Source organism: Siphateles boraxobius, unplaced genomic scaffold, assembly GCF_051911475.1.
Source record: "Siphateles boraxobius isolate OS27281-9 unplaced genomic scaffold, OSU_SipBor_1 66, whole genome shotgun sequence".
NCBI classification, from domain to species: Eukaryota; Metazoa; Chordata; class Actinopteri; order Cypriniformes; family Leuciscidae; genus Siphateles; species Siphateles boraxobius.
The window spans coordinates 23,606,042-23,631,015 of record NW_027509193.1 but is presented as its reverse complement, the minus strand read 5'-3'; the positions used below and the strand labels follow the sequence as shown (position 1 = coordinate 23,631,015).

The following is a 24,974-nucleotide window of genomic DNA, read 5'->3' as shown; positions in this document are numbered from 1 at the left end:
GGACACTAAAGTCAAGGCCACTGTCTACGCAAGCCACAGGACTCCACTCTCCCTCTATATCAAATAAAAGAGAGTTTATGTATTATTTCAACCAGATTGTCACAACTTTCCAAATGTCAAGGATTTTGGTTTAATGAAACTATGCGCGCTCCCGCCAGAACGCAGCATCAGCACCACTATGTCGCGCGCGCGCGCCTCTAGCGAGCGAGTCTATCGCCATCCCGGCCGAGAGAGTTAAAGTTGGCCGAAAGGACGGCTAAACGATGCTGTACTGTCCGGTGACGAGGAGAGGATAACATTTGATTTACTCATCTAAAAGCGACTCCGTCTCCCGGAGAGGATGGATATCAAAATTCTTGCCCCAAGCCTTTTACTCCTTCTCGCCTTTCAACATTGCTCGTCACGTAAGTAAAACTGTAGATGCAAGATGCAATGCAAATACAATGTTTCTTATTTGCCATATAGGTGACTGTTATTCTTCATCAGAACAAGTGCATCAGCAAAGCTATGACATAATGATTTTAATCTCAAAATTGCGATATTTATAAGCTTGCATTGTTTTAATTCAGCGCAAATTTGTTAAATGTTTTTGTTAATCTATATTTAGAGTATTCAGTCTAGAGGGTTTGGGCTGAAAGTAAAGCACTCGCCACTGTGCCTGTGTGTCTACGGGCTCTTTCTGCATTGCAGTGCTTCCGCGCGCTAAGTTTCTGCATGGCAAGGTGCGTCTTGCGCAGGGGACACGCGGGAAGGACACACTCTCCTGCTGTTAAACAGAGACTGCTGAAAGCATCTATTTGCAGATTTAGCCGTGTCTTTAGTGTCTTACAGGTGAAAAGTTAAAATTGTCGGTGTATTTGAAATGGCGTGGTGAAAAATTCCTATTCCGTGAAGTTGCTTGTGGGAGCAGCCCTATGCGGAGACAGAGGGCGGGCGCATTAACTCACCGAACTCCCAAATTCATATGACGTAGAACACTGCATGCGAATCCTGACGTAAGGTTACCATTAAGACTGTATTGCAATCTTCAAAACATCTTCAAAACATCAAAATGATACAAAATATACCCTAACGAAATCGAAATTCTTATTAGTAATAAATGTCTACAAAACGCTGCTCATTCAGGTTAAAAAGGTGCTGCTGGAAGAAAAATTAATCTTCTTAAAATAATCTGAGTGTGTGCCATGATTTGAAAATTATTTTGTTCTGACAAGGTCTGCATGAGTCATTCTATAATTCTGTACAAGGTCCACTCATGATGATGACATTTTTCTAACAATTTTCTTCAGAAAAATATTGTTTTATCTATTAAAGGAAAGCATATAATAATCTCTCACAAATATTATGTGCACACTATAATTGCACAGTTTTGCAGTGTCTCTTTTTGAAGTGAGTGGGTCTCAAGTTCAAAATACTGAATAAATAATGAATAGAGTTAACATATCTATATTCAATTTCAAATACTGTACAAATACTGAACAACATATTTAGGTCTGTCTGGTGTATTGTCTATGTATTGTGTAAAGAAGATAATCCAGCTCTCAGCACTGAAAAGAGAAATGAGACAGCATGAACACAGCACTCTTGCTTTAAGAATTCATTTATAAATCTTTGGGAAGGAGCGGAAACCATCCAAACTGAAAATGGGTGCTCTGACGATACAGAGAAACTGTTTGAAAATGTCATTTTAGTGAGATTTATGATGCCCTGTCTGTCTGTTACAAATTAGATCCTGTTGAGGAAGGTGTGAAAGATTAAGAGAATATGCGTGTGTGTATGCTTGTCTATGACGTGCTGTGGCGTCTTGGCTCTGTATTTTGTAGTCCCTTTTGAGCTTATCTTTTGTTTCATTCAAAGACGGCCACCTACTGTGCCTGCAGTCCTGTTCTAAATAATTTATACCAACGTGACCCTCTATTCTGCATTCGTCCATGCTAAAAATGCTAACCACATCCTCCCCCCCTAGATGATAGTTAAAATCCTAACCAGCCCAAAGAGATTGATCCCAACTAGCAGTCTTAGTCTAGACCCAAGTGCACCGCTGCTTTCTCCAATGAAAGATAGCTTACATGATAATGCACTCAATTCTCCTTGAGCAGAAGTGCTGTGTCAGCCTGCAGAGACTCGGGGAGTGCCTGTAATTCAACACATGTGTTAGAGAGAGAGAGAGAGAGAGAGACAGAGAGAGAGAGAGTGTGTTCAATGTGCTCCTTCATATGTGTCACTGTTCTCCCTTATCTGTGAGTGGAAAGCAGCTAAGGACATTGAAGGCATTGGACAAAAAGAGAGCGAAAAAAGTCACGGGAAATTTGATTGTTTAAAATTGCAACTATTGGGTATTTTGCAAAAATTTGAAACGCCACTTTGTGTGTGCAGTTTGAGTGAGAGGGAGCAAGAGAGGGATTGCTAGAAGCTAAAGTCTTATTTAGGTTATAGGAAAGTGAGAATTTAATTTTGCTCAAAACCTAGTCAGTTGCCCACAGAAGCGTCATTTTAAAGGCATTATTGATAAGATCCTAAATGAAGACTGTTCGAAAAGATAGCCATCTTAAATTGTGATGCCTCCTTATAAGATACCTTCGTTGTGTGCACTATTTACTCAACCATATACAGATACAAGTCAGATAGCCCATCCCCTTTCATTACAAAAGGAAAGTTGCAACAGTTAAGTGCATGAATACCCAGCATTCCACACTTTGTTTTTTGCTTAACCCAAAGCCATTGTGAAACATACAAAAATTGTGAGCATCAAATATGATACATCAGGCATGTTTATTTGTACATCTCTGTCATAATTGTTGCATTGCATTATTTGCACCCTACAATAAAAAAAAAATTCAGAGCTTTAATCAAAACTAAGCATTTAAATATTATCTTACAAAGCTATACAGATTGATGCTACCTGAATTTCATCTTACTTTTTGGCTATACAAATATCATCAACTGCACCAAATGGCATATTTTTGTGTGTGAGCTCCATATTCTCCTATGTCCTATAGGTTACTATTTGAGCTATAAAAGCCTGATGTATGATACTCAACAAAAAGTCCCCCCAGAATTTTATGATATAAACGTACAATTGTGAATTATAAAGTCAGAATTGCGAGATATAAACTCACAATTGTAAGAAAAAAAAGTCAGAATTGTGAGATAAAATGTCGCAATTATTTAAAATAAAAAGTATTGTGCGGTGTAAAAAGGCTTCCATAGAATGTCTTGTGTCCTTCACAGAGAAGACAATCCCAGAATGCAAAAAATGAAGAAAAAAACAACATCATAAACAAAGCAAGATAGGGATGTAATATTTTATAAAATTCTGGAAATGATCAATTAAAAAATAGTTTAGTGTTCACACAATATTTATATATGCTGTGTTTTTATGCTTATTAAAGAATTGCGCTGTTAGATTAGCTACAAGCTAACATCTAACACTTTTGAAATCAACTGTGAGACGAGTCTCCTGTGCTATTTCACAGTTGCTGTCTGTGTAGAGAATTCAGAATCTGTCACTTATTTGGTTCCATAACAGTTATGCCTATGTGGGCTGTGGAAAGCAAGGAAGCTCACTTGTAGGTTTTGGAACAGAACCTTTGTATTTAGATGGACAGGTTTTGCATGGGCGTGTTTGTAAGTCTCTGCATTCGTCTTCATGAGGCTTTCATTGCTTATTCTTAGTTTCCCCTGCAGCTCTTCTGCACTGAGTGCTTTAATAACTGTAACGCTTCTCCTGCAGGGCAGGAACTCTTCTCTGCTCTGCACAGCTGCTAGGAGAACAGAACAGCACAGGGTGAAAATCATTGATCTCAGAGCTGGTGAAGAGGGACCGACAATCTCAGCAGCTTATATTTTACAAAGATAGATGAGGCTGGGTCACATTCAATCGATTCATTTATCTGCCTAATGTGAATCAGAATATTGCACTGCAGCTGTTGCTAATGGGATAATATTGAATTCTAATCTTAGACGAGGGTCGTCAACCCTTTTCAGGCCAAGGACCACTTTTGGACTTTAATGCGTAGAAAGACTGAGCAAGGACCCTGTGTTGGATGAATCTTTAAGCTTGCGCTTATAATGCCATATTCATGTTTTTACTTATTATGATGCTTAATTAGCAAATCCATTCAGATACTCATTAATAATGTACAGATTACTAAAGACACACACACACACACACACACACACACACACACACACACACACACACACACACACACACACACACACACACACACACACACACACACACACACACACACACACACACACACACACACACACACACACACACACACACCAACCAACCTCTCCTTTGACCATCCAAGGTCAATTTCTGTCGGCATGTCTTTCACTGAGTCATATGAGTGAAGACGTGCAGTTTCTCCCATGGAATCATCTGTAATAAAGGAATACTTACAGGTAATTTCCACTGGTGAATGTGATTTCACCAAGTAGAACATGTTCCTTGATAAACATCCTTGTTGATCCTGCAGCAACATTCCAATTAACTATTATCAGATTTGAGGGATAGGCTTACAGTTAATGTCAATTTTAGGCTTAAATCAAGGATTAGGGGCTTCTACATTAGTGTTATTCATCCATCATTTCCCTCTGATTTTAGGGATAATTTACGGGTTGAATTAGGTTTATGGGTAGGGATAGGGTTAGGGCTATGTTTTTGGACAGGAATGTTGTTCCAACATCAACAGAAGATGTTGATCCAGGAACATGTCTTCACGACGAAAAATCACGACGACCTGTTTCCACCACAAGCCATTTCTTTCAGAAGACTTTCATAATGGAGTTCTGTGCCTTGATGAATCCAGCTAGTCAAAGGCTGAAAGATGACTGAGCAGAGAACTGTGAATCAGATGGGAATTGAAATCACTCGAGAATTAACTAGATGACTCATTCAATATTCTGTTACATTCCTTGCTTTTTCTCTCCATCTATCTCTCTCTCTCTATCTCTCTCTCTCCATCAAACGGTTTCTTTTTCCCCTCTGTTCCCTCACTGGCAGTTGCAGTGGTCAGAATACTAATAACCTCTTCTGTGTCTGACCCCTGCAGTCTCTTTGAGGCAGCTACAGGACATGTTAATACTTCATTGAGAAATACAATGAGCAAATTATAAATACTAAAAATGTAACTTACCCAATCATTAACCTTACCCTCAAAAAAAAAACTCTTTACATTATAAGATTATATGGCTTTATTTTGTTTATTTACAGTACGAACCATCCTTTTGAAGGCACTTCAGAATCTTCATAACCATCTTCAATAAGGCACATTTCATATTTCTGAAATGAACCGGCTGTGTGAAAGTGTGTCGGCTGTGGTTAGAGAGATGAGGTGGATGGGCTGTGAGATGTGATGCCATTTGGACAGATGGCTTTATTAGAGCTCTGTGAGAGGGTGAGATTGAGGTGGGTTTATCTGACTCTGCCATTTAGATTAGGCTGAAATGTTGCCAGGTCTAATTGAAGCAGGGATTTGTGTAACAGAGGTACTGATGAAATGACATGGCAAGACTTGCTGAATGGGCCTGATATATACTGTGTCCCATATCCACTACGACATACATTTTGTACAGTGTATAATATACAACTGTAACGCTCGTTTCACACATGATCCGTTCATATGCTCATTGTGCAAATGAGACTCTAACAACATTTACCCACAAAATGTGCCTGTAGAGCCTGGTTTTGTTTGGTAATGTTTAATAAAGTATAAATGAGAACTAAAGATCTGAACATACTGTAATTTGCTCTGACAGATGTATATGTTTTGTTGTTTGCTTTGACATGGTAGATTAGATGCATTTTCTTAGTGCCCTGTCAAATGTTATTGTTGTTTATTCGGCCTAGTAATAATCTCAGCTGGAACAGCCATAGCAGTCCTTTATGTTGACCAATGGATGTTCCATTAAATAATATTTACGCTTAGGAAAAATGGATATTTGAAATCACAGGTACTTAGATCTCATGATGGGTTTTATTGCATTTGTGGTGGTTCAATGAACTGGATAAACTGCATACTGTATATATATATATATATATATATATATATATATATATATATATATATATATATATATATATATATATATATATATATATATATCATATACCAGTTAAAGGTACACTTTGTAACTTTTTTTCCCAAAACTTATACAATGAGCGAGTTCATCTTGAATCCATCTTCCAAACCATGTTTTTGTCTAGTCCTGAATCAATACAGTATACGCCTATTATAAGTGTTTATATTTTGGCTATGTTAGACAGTCGCTGAGATATATACGTATAGCTCTGGCTACAATGCCCTTCCGCAAGACGCATATACAGTCATTTTGTTTATTAACCGCTAGAGCGCCAAAAGTTACATAGTGTACCTTTAAAGCATAATTTATCATTTTAAGAGCTGCAATTTTGGTTGGAAATATTACACATAATAACAGTAATTTATATCAGATAATGTACATAACTTTCCCCATGAATTGACAGTTTCATTGTGTTATCCTATTTTCAATAAACTGCTAAATAAATCTTGATCAAAAGTTTAAAATATTTTTTTTTAAAATGTCATCTTGCTTTTATGAAAATGTCATTAAATATTCTCTATAATTCTCTTTTTCTTTCTCTCTGTTCAGGGCCATGCTTAGATCCGCTGATTTCTCCTCTCTATGCATCCTCTTTCCATGCTTCTTCCAGATATAACTTTTTTTACTCTGCACACTTTGCCAAACTGTATGGTAAGTGACTAGGCCACAAGAGCTATGGGTTGCACTTTGCATCTTGAATAGGTCTGGCTGAGAATACTGATGAGAAACAATATTAACCTCCTATTCCCATCTTTGATTTAGCCAATAAATTTGCCCTTTTGAAGCAAAAAGATTTGAAGTCTAGATTTTTTTGTGAATAAAAGTTGATGTGACCACTGAGCCATGAATAAAAAATGTCAATAAAAATATGAGAAATAATATGTAAAAGTCACAAGATTACATTGTTCCATTGAAATGCTGCACATTTTTTAAAGTTTTTTTTAAGGTTCAGTATCATGCTTATTGTAGTGTTAAATTATCAAAATGATTTATTTTATTTTATATCCATTAGAATTGTCTGGAACATAACTGTGGTGGAGAAACAATCACAATCAAATTTTTTTGTTTTAATTTTTTGTTTTGTTTATACTCTTCAGGTTATTTCACCATAGTGGAGAAAACATACATTTTTAGACTTTATTTGAGGAACAAACAAACAATATACAAACAAACAAACAAACAAACAAATAAATAATCACACAAGGCATGTTCTTTAAAAAAATATCACAAATCTTTCAGAAATGTCTCTTAATTTTCAATTTTAATAATGTAGATTATTTGGATTTTTGACAATATCTGTCATTTTACATATGGCTAAAATATGTCGGACTGCTGGCTAGCCCATGACAAGAAATCTGAAGCAATAAATGTCTACATGCATGTATTTTCTCAGCTGATTCTTAAATGTGTGTGTGCTGATGTAGGGAGCAGTGGCTGGTCTCCGTCCCCTCGGGACAGGCAGCCATGGATGCAGATTGACCTGGGGAGGAAGTATCGTATCATGGCCATTGCTACTCAGGGTACCTTCAACTCTTATGACTGGATCACCAAATACATGCTGCTGTACGGGGATCGATTCGACGCATGGACTCCATATGTCATGACAGGAGGCAATATGGTAAAAATGATCTATGTTTTACTTGTTTGGAAAGCCCACTGGAATATATAATTTGTGTTGTCATGATGTTTTGAAGCAGAGGTTCAGGACAGGCATCTTTTTTATCTTATCTGACCTTGAACATGATTCATTCAATCAGAATTTAGAGTTCAACCTTTTATAAATACATTGTTGATGTATGATTAGTTGTAGGTGAGAGAAGTTTTTGATCTGTTAAATGGTGTGTAACATCCATAGAGCCTTTAATATCAGATTTTTGTGTCTCTCAGACGTTGCCTGGCAACTGGAATTACTACCAGGTGAAGAGGAACGTCTTTCATTATGCGATCACTGCCAAACATCTGCGCATCTATCCCATGGGCTGGAATACTGAGAACGGAGGCAAAATCGGCCTTCGAGTAGAGCTCTACGGTTGTCCTTACGGTAAACGGCACATGTCTGGACTGAGGCACTGCCAACTGTTTGTGTTTTATCAGCAGCCAAGAACTTTAGCATATCATGATACGGAAAATCTCCTCAGTGCCTTGTAATGTTAACCGGTCTTTTGAGTTGCACTGCAGAAAATCTGTTTTTAATCATATTTCAACATCCTATGTGTACTTGAGAAGGAAAATGGATGTTGTTTTCAGAAAAATAAAAAAAAATTAGGTTTATGTTTACAACACGGAACATTTTCGCTCTAAATGAAGTAAAAATTAAGTAATTATTTACATACTGTAAGACTTAATATATATATTGTCTTCTCAAGTGCTTTGTTTCTTGTTACAATGATTTTTAAATATTGATAGTGAAAATCAAAAGATAAATACTGATTTTAAAATGTCTTTTTGCAGTTTGCCATGCAGTGTATCTTTCAAATGTTAAGACACAGTGGCTTGTCTATGTTGTATTTGTTTTAGCATAAAATCTTGTAATATAGTTTTTAACAATCCTCTCCATACTCTTGACCTTTGACCCTAACAGAATCATATGTGATGCAGTTTGAGGGGGATGACATGGTGGCATACTCCTTCCCACGGGGCAGGATGAGGACACTTCAGGACCACTACGCTTTGAATTTTAAGACCTTGGAGAAGGATGGTATTCTCCTGCACAGTGAGGGTCTGCAGGGAGACTCTGTCACTCTGGAACTAAAGACTGGACGCCTCTACTTTCATATCAGCCTGGGTAATCAATCAATCAATCAATCAATCAATCTATCTATCTATCTATCTATCTATCTATCTATCTATCTATCTATCTATCTATCTATCTATCTATCTATCTGTCTGTCTGTCTGTCTGTCTGTCTGTCTGTCTGTCTGTCTGTCTGTCTGTCTGTCTGTCTGTCTGTCTGTCTATCTATCTATCTATCTATCTATCTATCTATCTATCTATCTATCTGTCTGTCTGTCTGTCTGTCTGTCTGTCTAACCTTCTATTTATAATCATAATGACATGTATGCATATTTAAGGGAGCAGCACTGTCCATAACACCAATGGGTTGACCACAATGATGCTGGGAAACGTACTGGACACCCAGCACTGGCACTACGTCACCATCAAGCGTTACGGGCGAGAGGTTAACTTCACTCTGGATGGCCAGACTGAGACTGCTGTCCTCAACGGAGAGTTCAAGTACCTTGATCTGGACAAACAGGTGATATGTTGGATCAAACGCATGAACTATAAATGCACACTGTGTCACACTTCAATGACAAATTACGTATGACTCACATTTGTTCAGAACAAATGAAGACAAAAATAATCGGTGCCTCTGTTAAAAATGAAGAGTGTAATTTCTGTGCCATTATCTTTCTGTGCCAATCTCTGTTACCTTAAATTATATCTTTATCTCTGTAAAGCTGCTTTGAAACAATCTACATTGTTACAGTAAAAGCGCTATATAAATGAGGATGACTTGACTTGACTTGACTTAGGATCACCAAATGGAGTAAAATAATTACTGTTTTCAAGCAGGTATCACAAACACTACTCCTGTCTGCCATTGGTCAGTCAATAAGATAGTCCCGCCCCAAACTCATGCCATTGGTGAATGTTCCCTGCAATCTGATCCTAACAGTTATCCATTTCTCTTTAGATTTATGTTGGCGGTGTGATTGAGAAAGACACACCCCACCTGCCTGGTAAGGTTAACTTCCGTGGCTGCATGGAGAACGTCTTTATCAATGGAATCAATGTCATCTACATGACACAATACCAGGAGCCTGAAATTCGACTAGCTCCTAAAAAGGTATGTTGAGTTTTGCAAGAGTGTAGTGTGGGGTGTCAATTAATATGACACTTATAATCACATATGAAATGACATTTGGATGTCCATTGTATTGCAAAATATTTTAGATATTATTTGTATATTTCAGAAAAAGATGCATTATACCTGCCGTGACCTCCTCTGGAAGCCCATGACCTTTGCAGGACCCAACAACTACCTGCAGCTGCCCGGGTTCTTCCGGAAGAACCGTCTGGCGGTAAAGTTTAAGTTCCGCTCATGGGACTACACGGGCTTACTGATGTTCACCAGGTTTGCAGATGATCTGGGCTCTCTGGAGCTTGGCCTCAGTGAAGGACAGGTTAACGTCACTCTCATGCAGCCTGGAAACAAGAGATTACGCTTTGCTGCAGGTACGGTATGATTAACGATTGTGTTAATTGTGATTTTCAACTCTATTTCTTTAAGAGAGGACTGAATGGAACGCTTTTAGACCCAGAGTTTAGCAGGACCCAAACTGGTCCAGTCAAAGATTATATACAGTAAATATCTTTACTTTTTTGTGTGTTTAAGGGTACCGTCTCAATGACGGCTTCTGGCACACAGTAGACCTGACCGCCAAAGACAACTTACTAACTATCACTATAGATGAAGATGAGAGCTCACCACTTAAGATCACCAACCCCTTCACGGTTCGTACAGGAGATCGCTACTTCTTCGGGGGTAAGTGACAGATCACAGAACATGAAGAGAAGTAGTCTGTTGAGTTTAAGTGCTTCATGGCTAAAACCGAGTGCCACTCTTCTCTAAAACTGCCTCAAAAATGTCTGTAAATCAGTGTTAATGTAAACAAGAATGCTTTACAATACAATGCATGTTGTTCATCTATAGTTCATAAATTTATGACACATCTAATGCCATAAATGCTCCCCTAATGTTAATAATCTATGCTAAATGAGAATATATTTAGTGCCTTATAGTTGTATAGCAGATAATTAGAGGAATACTTCATATCTGCTGTGTTGCAGGTTGTCCTAAGACCAATAACACGGCTCGCTGTGTGACCAAGCTGTCTCGCTTCCACGGCTGCATGCAGCAGATCTTTATAGATGATGAGCCGGTGGATATAGATGTCATGCTGCAGAGGAAATGGGGCAGATATGCCGAAATTCTGCTGGGCACCTGCGGTATCACTGATAGGTGTGTGTGTGTGTGTGTGAAAGTGAAAGTGACACGTGATGGCCAAGTATGGTAACCCATACTTGGAATTTGACCTCTGCATTTAACCCATCCAAGTAAGTGCACACACATTAGGAGCAGAGTAGTGAACACACACACACTGCAAACATGGATCCACACCTGGAGCACCGGGCAGCCTTGAGTGGCGCCCGGGGAGCGATTGGGGGTTAGGTGCCTTGCTCAAGGACACCTCAGTCATATTCCTGCCGGTACTGGAATCGAACCAGCAACCTTTGGGTAACCAGTCCAACTCTGTTACCATTAGTCCATGACTGCCCCTGTGCGTGCGTGCGTGCGTGCGTGTGTGTGTGTGTGTGTGCGTGCAACTCATTGAGTTTGTGTGTGTGGGATTTTGCCAACGCTACAGGACTAAATGTCCTCACAATGATAGTATCCAAGCAAAGTCTTCATCAGGAAAACTGCTTAATAAACCTAAAATTATGTCTTAATGAAAATGAAAATGTGAAAGGATATAAAACATATGAGCTCAACTCTATAAAAAGAATAATATTCAACGGAAAGTTACCACCATGATATATAAACTAACGTGTGTGGGGGATACAAGTGTAGTGTTAATTTATTACCTTAAAGCCTAATGTCATAGTCTGTAATTAGGACGAACAAAAAATTGGAAAAATGCACTGCAGATTTTTGTCTTGTTTTCCAGTCAAATATTATTGTCAAAAACGTCAATATCAATAATATAACATAAATGTATATTCATATAAAGCTCATTAAGGAGAAACAAAGCCTCACAAAGGAGAAAAACAAGACATGCCCAAGAATGTAATATCTTGAGACGTGCATTATTAAAGTGTCAGCCTTCTCTTATTTTTTCCAGGTGCACTCCAAACCCATGTGAACATGAAGGCAGGTGTATACAGTCCTGGAATGACTTCTTGTGTGTGTGTAACAACACTGGCTACAAGGGGGAGGTTTGTCATAACTGTAAGTGTCTTTCACCGAGGAGATTCCTCTATACTGACTTTTTGTTGGTGAAATATGAGAATCACTCTATTTTAAGTCTCTCTCTCTGTCTCTCTCTATCTCCAACCCAGCCGTCTACAGGGAGTCATGCGAGGCCTACAGACTGAATGGGAAGTACTGGTCAGGCAACTACACCATAGATCCAGATCTGAGCGGACCACTGAAACCTTTCACGGTCTACTGCAATATGTGTATGTATGAAGTGGAAGAGATTGACATGTTGAAATCAATTTCGAAGGGTTTTACATGATTTTGGTGAGTTAAGATTGATCACGTCACATTTTAGTGCAAAAATCATGGACCGTCATCGGGCACAACCGCATGAAAAGCACCAAGGTGAGCGGCTCCACTGTGGATCAACCGTATATTGGGAACGTCCAGTATGTAAACGCATCCTGGGATGAAGTCACTGCCCTAGCAAACACCTCCTTATACTGCGAACAGTGGATTGAGTTCTCATGCTACAAGTCACGCCTCCTCAATACTCCGCGTAAGTTAGGTTTCACAACGATGTGTGGAACTTAGTACGTTGAATATTCTTGGTCATTTAATGCGTGAATGAATTAAAGGGATAGTTCACCCGAAAATGAAAATTTTGTCATCATTTATTTACCCTCATGTTGTTCCAAACCTGAATGACTGTATGACTTTAACTCAAAATGTTAATTTTTAAAGACATGAGGCAATCTGCAATGACCAAATTCATGAACAAATACTACTTTGAATTGGATCTTTTCAATGAATCGGTTGATTCAGTTCACAAAACTGGTCTGAATGATTTGTTCACAAATCAAACTGGATCCAGTTCTTGATTTCAACTTCAGAGGTAGTCACAGCAGGTAACGGCTCATATATGGTAGAGTATTTCAGTTATTAATGACTTATGCTTTGAAAAGACAGGGAATAAAATCCTTTTATTATCCATTATGATGTTGTTGTTTTTTTGTTTTGTTTTTGGTGCTTGATGTCCCCAATTCTCATTCACTTTCATTATATAAAAAAATGTGGAAAGGTGTTCTTCAAAAATTCACAGAAGAAATAACACACATGTTTGGGATTTTGATTTTTGAGTGAACAATCCCTTTAAATAATTGAACCGATTTGAATGTTCTTTTACTGTGTGGTATATATCTGCAGCCATCACTGTGTATCTGAATTGTATAGAATAGGAAAAAATCGTGTGTAAAGGAACCTCAGTGATTTTTTAAATGGCTGTTGAAGCATTGATCTCAGCTATAGGGATTCAGTGCAAAAACACTAGAAGAGTCTGAATAGTCAGACTCAGCTGAACTGCCCAGAGCTTGAGTATAATTAGTGTCAATGTCCTTCTCAGCCTTTTTCTCTGCTGAGTAACACTTATAGGAATCTTCTCAGTCACCTTTTACCATTGAGTATTTTTGCAAAGCTATTGTAAGGCCCAGTTATTATGGCCCCCTGCTCTGTTGACCCCAACAAGACTGGCTTTTCTACACAACCAGTAGTTTGCCACTGCACCCCATTGAGTCTTTCTTTGATTTTACATATTATTGTTAACAGACGGAAGGCCTTACACTTACTGGATTGGTCGGCATAATGAGAGTCATGAATACTGGGGAGGAGCTTTTCCTGAAAGTGGAAAATGTGGATGTGCTGTCAATCAAACCTGCACCGACTCGAAGTACTGGTGCAACTGTGACGCCGACTACCGCCAATGGTGAGACTGAGATGAGAAAGTATGAATAAATAAGAACAATTTTATGTCATCTAAATATACCTTTTAAACTTTGCCTGAATGATAGTGTTTGATGTTATATTACAGACAGAAAAATATATAAATACATAAAAAGCAAATGGCAGACACTTAAATATGAACTCGGGACAAAAACTGTGTATACACTGCAGTTTGGGGTCAGATTTGTTTAAAAGAAAGAAATATACACTTTTATTCAGTGAGAATGCATTGATCAAGATAGAAAAGGCATTTATAATGTTAAAAATGTTTACTATTTTTCAACACTGATAATAGTAAAACATTTTTATTTCCGAGCACCATATCAGTATATTAGAATGATTTCTGAAGGATCATGTGACACTGAAGACTGGAGTAATGACGCTAAAAATTCAGTATATTAATAGAAAACAGTAATTTTAATCTTTTGGTGAGCATTCGAGCAAAATGCAAAATCTTACCGACCTTAAACTTTTAAACGGTAGTACAGTATATATGCAGTATAACTACAAGCTAAACATTCAATGATTTATTTTAAAGGCTATTTTAACTCTTACTTCACACTTCATTCTTCACATATACTAGGCGCTCAGATAAAGGCTACCTGTCGTTCCGTGATCATCTGCCTGTCAGGAGGATTGTCATAGGGGACACTAACCGCACCGGTTCAGAAGCTTACTACAGTGTTGGCGCACTGTACTGCCATGGAGACAGTGAGTAATGAACATTACAAAGATACAAAGGAGGAAAAGTTTTTTTATATACAGTGGTATGAAAAAGTTTGGGCACCCCTGTAAATTTTTATGATTTTCTTTTATAAATCATTGGTTGTCTGGACAAGAAATTTCAATTAAATATATCATATAGGAGTCAAACAGAGTGATATTTGAGAAGTGAAATAAAGTTTATATGATTTATAGAAAGTTTGCAAGAATTATTTAAACTAAATTAGGCATGTGCATAAATTTAGGCACCCTTGTCATTTTATTGATTTCAATACCTTTAGCACTAATTATTAGAACTCAAAATTGGTTTGGTAACCTCAGTGACCCTTGACCTCCATACACAGGTGAATCCAATCATAAGAAAGGGTATTTAATGAGGCCAATTGTAAGTATTTCTTCTCTTTGCATCTTCTCTGAAGAGTGGCAACATGGGAGCCTCAAAACAACTCTCAAATGACCTGAAAACAAAGATTGTTCAACATCATGGTTTAGGGGAAGGATACAGAAAGCTGTCTCAGAGATGTAAGCTCTCAGTTTCAACTGTGAGGAACATTGTGAGGAATTGGAAGACCAGAGGCACAGTTCTAGTTAAGACCAGAAGTGGCAGACCAAGAAAGATCTCAGATAAGCAGAGGCACAGGATGGCGAGAACAGTCACAGTCAACCCACAGATCAGCTCCAAAGACCTACAACATCATCTTGCTGCAGATGGTGTCACTGTGCATCGTTTAACTATTCAGCGCACTTTACACAAGGAGATGCTGTATGGACGAGTAATGCAGAAAAAGCCTTTTCTCAGCACACGCCACAAAACGGTGTCGCTTGAGGTATGCTCAAGAACATTTGGACAAGCCAGCTTCATTTTGGAATAAGGTGCTGTGGACTGATGAAACTAAAATAGAGTTATTTGGGCAAAACAAGGGGCGTCATGCATGGCGGAAAAAGAACACAGCATTCCAAGAAAAACACTCGCTACCTACAGTAAAATTTGGTGGCGGTTCCATCATGCTGTGGGGCTGTGTGGCCAGTGCAGGGACTGGGAATCTGGTTAAAGTTGAGGGTCGCATGGATTCCATTCAATATCAGCAGACTCTGGAGAACAATGTCCAGGAATCAGTGACAAAGTTGAAGTTGCGCCGGGGCTGGATCTTTCAACAAGACAACGACCCAAAACACTGCTCAAAATCTACTAAGGCATTCATGCAGAGGAACAAGTACAACATTCTGGAATGGCCATCTCAGTCCCCAGACCTGAATATTATTGAAAATGTGTGGTATGATTTAAAGCGGGCTGTCCATGCTCGTAAACCATCAAACCTGACTGAACTGGAGATGTTTTGTAAAGAAGAATTGTCCAAAATACCTTCCGCCAGAATCCAGACTCTAATTGGAAGCTATAGAAAGTGTTTAGAGGCTGTTATTTATGCAAAAGGAGGATACACAAAATATTGAGTTAATTATTATTTTGTGGTGCTTAAATTTATGCACATGACTAATTTAGTTTAAATAATTCTTGCACACTTTCCATAAATCATATAAACTTTTAATTGAAATTTCTTATCCAGACAACCAATGATTTATAAGAAAATTATAAAGATATAAAGAAAATCATGAAAATTTACAGGGATGCCCAAACTTTTTCATACCACTGTATAATAAGGAGATCTTTCCTTACATGTACGTAAAGGGAAATATACAGTCTTTTGGTTTATTATAACAAAATAAACACAAAGCAGAGCGGGCTATGACCCTGAAAGGGTTTATTTTGATGGCTGACTGTACATTTTCCTCCATAATACACATATTTACTTTTACCAAATAATGTTATTGTTATTTGTTCATGTGAAATCCTTCTCTTAGGGAGTATCTGGAACACCATAGCTTTCTCCAAGCCCACCTATCTGAAATTCCCCACCTTCAAGCCCGGCACCAGTGCCGACATTACATTCCACTTCAGGACTTACCGCACTAACGGAGTGTTTGTAGAGAGCTCAGATGACCACCTCCGTAATTTCTTACGAATTGAACTCAATTGTGAGTGTCGTTTCCATGGCAGTGGCATTGTGAATACCATTGTAAATCTTACAAATGTATGCCATATATATAGTGATTCTGATACCTTCCTTTATCAGTTTCTCCTTAAATTTTCACAGCTACAACTGAGGTGGTATTTATTTTCATGGTGGGTGATGGAATTAGAAACGTCACCCTCCGCTCACCTAAACCTCTCAATGATAATGAATGGCACTATGTGGAAGCTGAAATCAATGTAAAAATGGCTCGGCTCAAAGTTGATTTCCTACCTCCGGCCTTACACAAGTTCCCAGGCCAGACATACATCACAATGAAGTTCACACAACCCCTGCTCGTAGGTAAGAATCATAGAGCTGGAGTTTCAAGCAGAGATAATATGAAAACATTGCTTCAAGCAGTTGATACAAAAACATACCATGCATCTGAATTCAGGTGCGGCCAATCACACCTTAAGGCCTTTCCTGGGTTGTCTGCGTGGGCTGAGGATGAACGGGGTGCCTGTGGATTTGGAGGGGAAGGTTGACGAGAGTGCTGGGATACGTAGGAACTGCACTGGAGCGTGTCTAAATGCCTCTATACCGTGTCGAAACGGAGGCCAGTGCATTGATGGGTACGCTTCATACGTCTGTGACTGCAATAACACAGGCTTCGATGGCTATTACTGTCATTTAGGTGAGTTAACACACATTTGCATATGCATATGCTCTCTCACACTCACGCTAACTCAAATTGGCATGGTGCAATACAGACTACAGATGTTTCCTAATAAACATATGCAAATTTAAAGTGATATCTTTTCATCTTTAGCTGGGGAAAGACTAATTATTACAAACGCATTAGAGATTTAAAAGATTAAAACAGATTCTAGTTAAGGATAATAAATGGGAGTAAAAATAAACTGATGGCTCTGAGAACCTGTTAAAGAGAGAGTCACTGCCTAAGAAGAGAGTGACAGACTTTGGCTTTAGTTTCCACTTTCAAGCCTCTAAATCCATAGCTGATTTAAGCTAAAGGGGATTTGTCTGTTCTTTGAATTAAACTGCTCTTTTTTGATGATCTGTGTGAGAATATTTAAAACTTTGGCAGCCAGTCAAGTGTTTATTTGGCAAAGAATGAATGAATGGAAGAATGGAAGGAAACCGGTTGAGTAAATGATTCAATGACTTTTTGCTGAAGAACGATTAAATTTGAATCGATTGAGTGTAATGTTTAAATGACTCACTCATAAAACATCACTACTGGCATAAAAAATTGTAACCTGCTGATAGAAGCTCTGTAAAATCCCCACAACTAAAGCCGGGTGCACACTGTGCAATTTATAATAGTCCTTTACGATTGTTACTTGTCAGACTGTACGAACATGATCATTGCTGTAAGCCATGTCACACTGTAAGATCTCAGTTGTGATAAATGTCAGACTGTACGTCAGTCAAGATGCGTTAAAAACGGATACGCAAGAAAATTTGTCTGGAGTTTTACATCATCCATCAGTGACACGTTCGGTTACAGTGAGCTGCATTACACGCGGGATTGAAATGGTGGCTAAAAAGAAATCTCTTACGTTAATTTTGGTAATGGCTTGTCTTGAAAAACGAAGACAATTTGACGGTCGTTGTAGGAGAAGTCACACTGCAGGACTGTGAGTCAAATCGTCGGTGGTAAAATTTTATTGCAATGTTCATTAATCGACTGTCGGTGAACATGCCAAACTAACAATCAAAGATTTCTGATTTTAGCCAAGGATCAGAGGAATCTTTTAGGATTTGCAAATATTGTCTCAGACGCCCAAATCATGGCCAAAATCACACAGTGTGCACCCCGCATAATGCAACGACTAATAATCTGACAAGCCAGACAGTAAAAAGTCCCAGGGCTGTTGAACTAGAATGGGCTTGACCGATCAGATTCGAGGACTGGATTTTTTTATCTTTAAGAAATATGGATGTAAATGTGCAATTGCATACATTATTTAGTTTTTCTCTTGTGTTATTTTTTTCTTAAAAAGTAACTAATTCAAAATAAACAAGAATCGTCACACTGCCACTTCTGCTCCCAAGGATTTATTAAAATGAACAACGTTTCGAACATCTTCGTCGAAACGTTGTTCATTTTAATAAATCCTTGGGAGGAGAAGTGGCAGTGTGCCGATTCTTGTTTTTTTTTATTTGATGCTTCATTTGATCGAGCACCTGCCAAAAGTTTTTTGGATGTGCGCACAATTTCTTTTTTTTAAAAGTAACTGAAACACCAAAAATATTATATTAATTGCTATTTGAATTGTTTGACTGCCCTAATGTTACAATTTAAAGACCAAATCCCACCGAGGTCAGAATAATAACCTTATTAATATTATAAACTGTTACAGTCCTACGTATGATTAATTGCCAATGATGAGACTATTCAAGTCTTATAATGTGTTATAAAGATTTGTCTATCAATGCTGTTTGATTTTTTTTTTTAAACGTTAAATCAGCATGTGTGAGGGGTACCCATAAACAAGAATATGATCTCTGCTTCTATCACATCCTTTTAGATATTGGGGCGTTCTTTGATGTGGGAGCGTGGCTGCGGTATGACATCCGCAAAGAGCCCATTTCCTTTGATGCATGGTGGGCGAACTTCTGGATAGAGCCTCATTGGCACAACTTCACCCTCGGCTACAACACGACAACTGATGACATAGAGTTCAGCTTCAGCACTTTACAGGCTCCAGCTGTGCTCCTCTATATCAGCTCCTTCGGCAATGATTACATCGCCGTCCTGCTCAAGAAAGATGGTAAACACACACACACACACACACACACACACACACACAATCACACACACACACACAATCACACCAGAGCATACAAACAAAACATTAGCTTTAGCACTGATGTCACTTCCTTTGCAGGTACTCTGTCACTGAGATATCGGCTTGGTATAATAAGCTACAAATTTAAGTTGACTGACAGAAACATGGCCGATGGCTTTCCTCATTTTGTCAACATCACCCGACACAACTACACAGTATGGACACAGGTAGGATCTCAAACTAGATCTGACATGTTTTTCACTGTTATTAGCATACCCAAAGCACACTGTTTGTATATGGATTTGTACCTGGATCTAGGTGGACTACATGGATCCGTGGATTGAGAAGTTAATACCAGGAGAGATTCCCAGATTTGACTCACCAAAGTCTATATTCTTGGGTAGAGTCATGGGTAAGACAAGCATTTTTATCTTGAAGGTATTATGTAACTTTTGGCCCTGTAGCTGTTAGAAAACAAAACTGTGATTTAGCTGCTCCGTGTCAACCTTTCCCACTTGTTGTGACAACTAACCTATACCACACCAAACATGCGTCAAAGCCTCGAGGAGCTTTTCTCTATTTACTGTTTACAACTGTATTGTCAAAGCACTATAAATAAAGGGGACTTGACTTTACGGATATGATATATATATATATATATATATATATATATAAAATATATATATATATATATATATATATATCAGGTATAAAATATAAACACTTATAATATGCTTACCATAGTGAATTAGGGTAAGACAAAAACACATTTTGGAAGAAGGATTGATTATGTATTGACTTATTTATATCTTGTCAATTTTGAAGAAAAGTTACATTGTGTACCTTTAACTTATTGCATGTGAATGAAAAGTTGCATTTACTAGATGAACAGTGCATTGATTTGCTTTCTGCTCTTCTTCGTAGAGGTGGGAGGTGTAGACTACGAAATTCAGAGGCACAACAGTCCAGGTTTTATGGGCTGTATATCAGGGGTCCGCTATAATATCTTTGCCCCACTGAAGGCCTACTTCCGACCCAATGTAACCAATCCACCTGTAACGACTCAAGGCTATGTGGTGGAGTCTAACTGTGGGGCGTTTCCCCCCGTCTTAGGATATGTTCCTTGGGAAGATGACCCCTGGTTCACTGGCCTGTGTAAGACTATTCTGACATTCACATGAATGCCTAACAGACACTATACTATTCATGTTTGTGGTCAGTAAGATCATTTTTTAAAAGAAATGAATACTTTGATTCAGCTAGGGTGCATTAAATTGATTAAAGGAGAACTCCGGGCAATTTTTAAGTTAATCTTGATCGTTAGACCTTTGTGAGTACTGACTATAGAAAAAAAAACTAACCGGATTGGTGCTTGCTACGCGGAGCTGCGACCGCGAATGCCCAGAGCTCCCACCCAGCTAAAACGGCAGCTATGGGGGCATCGACATAAAGAGCGTTTTTGAGCCTCTTAACAGACACAAAATGCAATTAAAATGTCTGTCCAACATGAACAGGGACCCTACATGTGAACAATATGCGTTTAGGAACTTAGCCATTGTTTCAACTCACCTAAATAGTCTTTTAGACGGCAAGCTGTAGTCTCGCGCTGCAGTCCCTTGCTGTAGCCGGAAAAGGTAAACAATGTCCAGGTGGGAGGAGCGTTGATCATGTGCGACGAGTTATGATCAGAGTTGCTTACAAGTGAAGAAGAAATGGTTCGTGTTTGTGCCTTTCCGAATTGTGACAACAGAATGCGAAAATATAAGAGCTTAAATTTTCATCGTCTTCCTTTCCATGACCTCGAGATTCTGCAGTTTGTGGCTAGTTGTATTTCAACTTGATGTGCAAACTCCCGTAGAAGTACTACGCGCTAAAGATTACCGCATTTGCAGTGAACACTTTGACAAGGATGACTACACACACTCAACACAGCGGGGCCGTTTGAAGAAAAATGCCATTCCATGTACGAAGACTCGTCGCACATGATCAACGCTCCTCCCACCTGGACATTGTTTACCTTTTCCGGCTACAGCACGGGACTGCAGCGCGAGACTACAGCTTGCCGTCTAAAAGACTATTTAGGTGAGTTGAAACAATGGCTAAGTTGCTAAACGCATCTTGTTCACATGTAGGGTCCCTGTTCATGTTGGACAGACATTTTAATTGCATTTTGTGTCTGTTAAGAGGCTCAAAAACGCTCTTTATGTCGATGCCCCCATAGCTGCCGTTTTAGCTGGGTGGGAGCTCTGGGCATTCGCGGTCGCAGCTCCGCGTAGCAATCACCAATCCGGTTCGTTTTTTTTTTCTATAGTCAGTACTCACAAAGGTCTAACAATCAATATTAACTTAAAAATTGCCCGGAGTTCTCCTTTAAAAGGAACCATAAAGCCATTTATATTTTTAGAAAAAATGTATTTCAAAGAAATGCTGTTCCTTTAAACATTTGAGTCATCAAAGAATCCTGTCAGAAATGTATTATGGTTTTCAAAACTGCTGAAATTCAGCTCTGCCATCACAGGAATACATTACATTTTAAAATATATTAAAATAGAAAACATTTATATTAAATTCTATTAATATTTTATTATGTTACTGTATTTTGATCAAATAAATGTTGCCTTGGTGAGCATACGAGATTTATTTAAAAAACATCAAAAAATTTTACAGACCCCAAACTTTTGAATGGTAGTGTAAGTAAATAAAAGTGAATTTTTGAAAATTTGTTGCATTTCTTCTCTTACAGTATTGTTATGGTGATTGAACTGTGATTGAATGTTGTTTTTAACCCTCAAGTAATGTGTTTCTCTTTTTTGTTTTAGTCTTTTATTACATTCATGATGATGTCACCCCACCTTGGATGACTTGTAAGTTTACAGTCACACTTAGTTTATTATCGTTTTAAATAATATTTAGCACTATTTCCCGAACACTTTTTATACTCGATGCTTCCTGTCACATTTCCACCATCCTCTCAATAAAAGTGACAAAAAAACTATTTCTGTTAAATATATGTACAATTCTATATTCTGTTCTCCTTGTTTTGTTTTGTTTTTTTCTTTTTTTCCATTTCATCCAGAACTGCAAATTATGCTGATCTTCTCTGTTTGGGAAGCTAAAACCTATTTTTAAAATCCTCTTATTTGCAGAACACAGGATTAGGGAACATTCATGGGAATATAAGCTTCTGCATAAAGCCGAGCTTCTGCAAATGACAGCAACTTGGTATCATCAGTGATAAAACGATAATATACTGTATATGGAATAAATTAAGGTGTAATAAGCATCAGATCTTTACAAATGACCATATTCTGCACAATGCTATATATATGTTAGTTACTTTAGTATGTTACATTAATTTTTTTGCTGTGAACCTCATTTATAATACTAACAAGATCCTTTTGAGATTAAAGACCCATCATAACAATGCAACAATGAAACCATTTTTCAAATTGAACACTTCAATTTCCATAAAAAGGTTTATCAGGATCCTTGCTCTTTTTTTGCAGTCACCCTTTGTGTCATCCAAATCCTCTTCTTCTCCAACTGTGTGATTGTCATCTGTTTTACAGGATAAACTAGACACCCCCCCCTCAATCCTCAATCCTCAATCCTCAATCCTCTATCCTCTTTGCCAGCGGGTGCAGATCTCACAGAAAAATAGAAATAGACGAAAAATAGAAGAATCTTCATGCAGCTCTTTTCCATAATAACAACCATTTCAAAGTGACTAGAGAGCAATATTTTTTTTTTAAAGTAATATATGAATTGAGTTGCATTAAAATTCTCCATTTGTGTTGGAATGCATATATACAGAATACATTTTTTTGGGTGAACTATCCCTTTAAAGCTTGTGAGTACATGTTGGCTGACAGTCAGCAGTTTCTCCTGTGAATTCTGCAACATGATACAAATTATCTTTAATCCATCATTTGCAGACAGCTTAACTAGGGCACCATAAGAGTATTAAGCTTAATGCTAACGACTGCTCTCTCTCTCTCTCTCTGTGTGTGTGTGTGTGTGTGTGTCTCTCTCTCTCTCTCTCCACAGTAATCGTCACCGTGTCTCTGATGTTGCTCTTCCTGATCTTGTACGGCCTCTACATTTACCTGTACAGGTATAAAGGCAGTTACCATACGAATGAACCGAAGCAGCTGGAGTCGCCCAGCTCCGCTCGGCCCCTCACTGATACTCTGCGTAAGGATAGAAAGAACATGCCGGAAATACAGGAGGAAAGTCCCAATGAATAACACACAACTACAGACTGAGGGATGTCTCGGAGAAAAAAAAGAGAAGTGCTGGTGATTATGAGGGAGGTAAAATGGTGGAGACTGAGCACTGGATTTTTTTTATTTTTATGTATCTTTCGCCTTTATGGTAATGTTACTGTATATTTACTTTTCTGTCCCATTATTTTTACAGCGTAATCTGATATTTGGTGCTTTTGGCAGGGTTCAAAATAAGCAGGCTAGAGTCAATTTACCATCTGATCAATGAGCATTGGCAGTGCAGGCCGACTGAAGTGCCTCAGCAACATTACTGGAAACTTTCAAAGTCCGATCCAGGGTTCCCACGGTTACAGAGACTTGGAAATATCAGGGAATTTTAGAATTGTGATTTCCAGGCCTATAAAAACGTATTGGAAATACAATCATGTAAATTTGTGTTGAAAATTAATATTCTTTATAATTATGCCCATCTCTACAGTATTTCATTGGTTATAAATTCATTTTTTTTGCATGCAATCTCCACAGTATTATTTTTGCAAAATGCATATTTTTAAAAATCAAGAATGACTGGAAAAGTCATAAAAAAAAAATTCTGTATACCCAATGTCTAAATCAGTATAGCTATGTCGATTTCACGCAGTGTTATTGGTTAGAAAATTCAATTTTTGTGAGTGCGAATCATGGAAAAAAAATTTACCTAAATTTCTGTAGTCATTATAAATCTTTCTAGCTGTGTCCATCTCAAAAATATTTTATTGGTTAAATTCACTTGATGATTTAAAAATAAATAATACAACTAAAATATAATAAAAATCTGTATTATAATATCATAAATGACTGGACAAATGTAAAATGCATTCGTCTAATAATGTGGGAGCCCTGTATATTCTATGTGAAATCTTTTTGGCTCATTATTGTGTACTGGCAAAAGTAGTGTAGATTTAAGTGTTTCATAGTCATGCTGTTGTGTTAATAAGAGAATCTGCACAAAATGCACAACAACCCTCAGAGTACAAAGTTTTGAAGATGTAGATATGTTTACACAATATCTGTTTTATCATCACTGAAACTACTTTAGCATAAAATATAGAGGAGTATGCTCAGACATAGCTAATGGTATTTAAGTATATAATATATGTTATATTACTTAAGTATATAATTCGGTTGCGGCGCTTATAAGAGATGGAGAGTCAAATGACATTGAATGGCTTCAGCTTCTTTAGAGCACAATAACTTTAATGTGCTGAACAATAATCTGTCTTGGGAAATATTGTTTCTGTGGCATTTCAAAAACTGCAGAAAGGTGTTTTTGTGATAGTAGCCATATTGCATATTGCTT

General features: G+C 37.9%; 1 protein-coding gene across 1 annotated transcript; it reads left to right on the top strand.

Annotated features, from left to right (window-relative positions):
* On the top strand, positions 1-24,437 carry cntnap1 (contactin associated protein 1). Its single transcript, XM_077213116.1, has 24 exons — positions 1-404; positions 6,646-6,747; positions 7,521-7,714; positions 7,984-8,137; positions 8,678-8,881; positions 9,168-9,352; positions 9,794-9,946; positions 10,074-10,335; positions 10,496-10,645; positions 10,951-11,122; positions 12,003-12,109; positions 12,220-12,339; positions 12,435-12,638; positions 13,685-13,841; positions 14,442-14,569; positions 16,442-16,615; positions 16,735-16,953; positions 17,048-17,287; positions 19,149-19,391; positions 19,509-19,636; positions 19,728-19,821; positions 20,334-20,564; positions 22,229-22,273; positions 23,457-24,437. The coding sequence occupies exons 1-24, from the start codon at positions 341-343 to the stop codon at positions 23,654-23,656; spliced, it is 3,930 nt and encodes a 1,309-aa protein (XP_077069231.1). The 5' UTR covers positions 1-340; the 3' UTR covers positions 23,657-24,437.
* The last annotated feature ends 537 nt before the right edge of the window (positions 24,438-24,974 follow it).

Coding starts and splice junctions, on each gene's coding strand:
- cntnap1 (XM_077213116.1), top strand. CDS start 341: ATGGATATCAAAATTCTTGCCCCAAGCCTTTTACTCCTTCTCGCCTTT. Junction 405..6,645: donor CTTTCAACATTGCTCGTCAC/GTAAGTAAAACT, acceptor CTCTCTGTTCAG/GGCCATGCTTAGATCCGCTG. Junction 16,954..17,047: donor CACACAACCCCTGCTCGTAG/GTAAGAATCATA, acceptor ATCTGAATTCAG/GTGCGGCCAATCACACCTTA.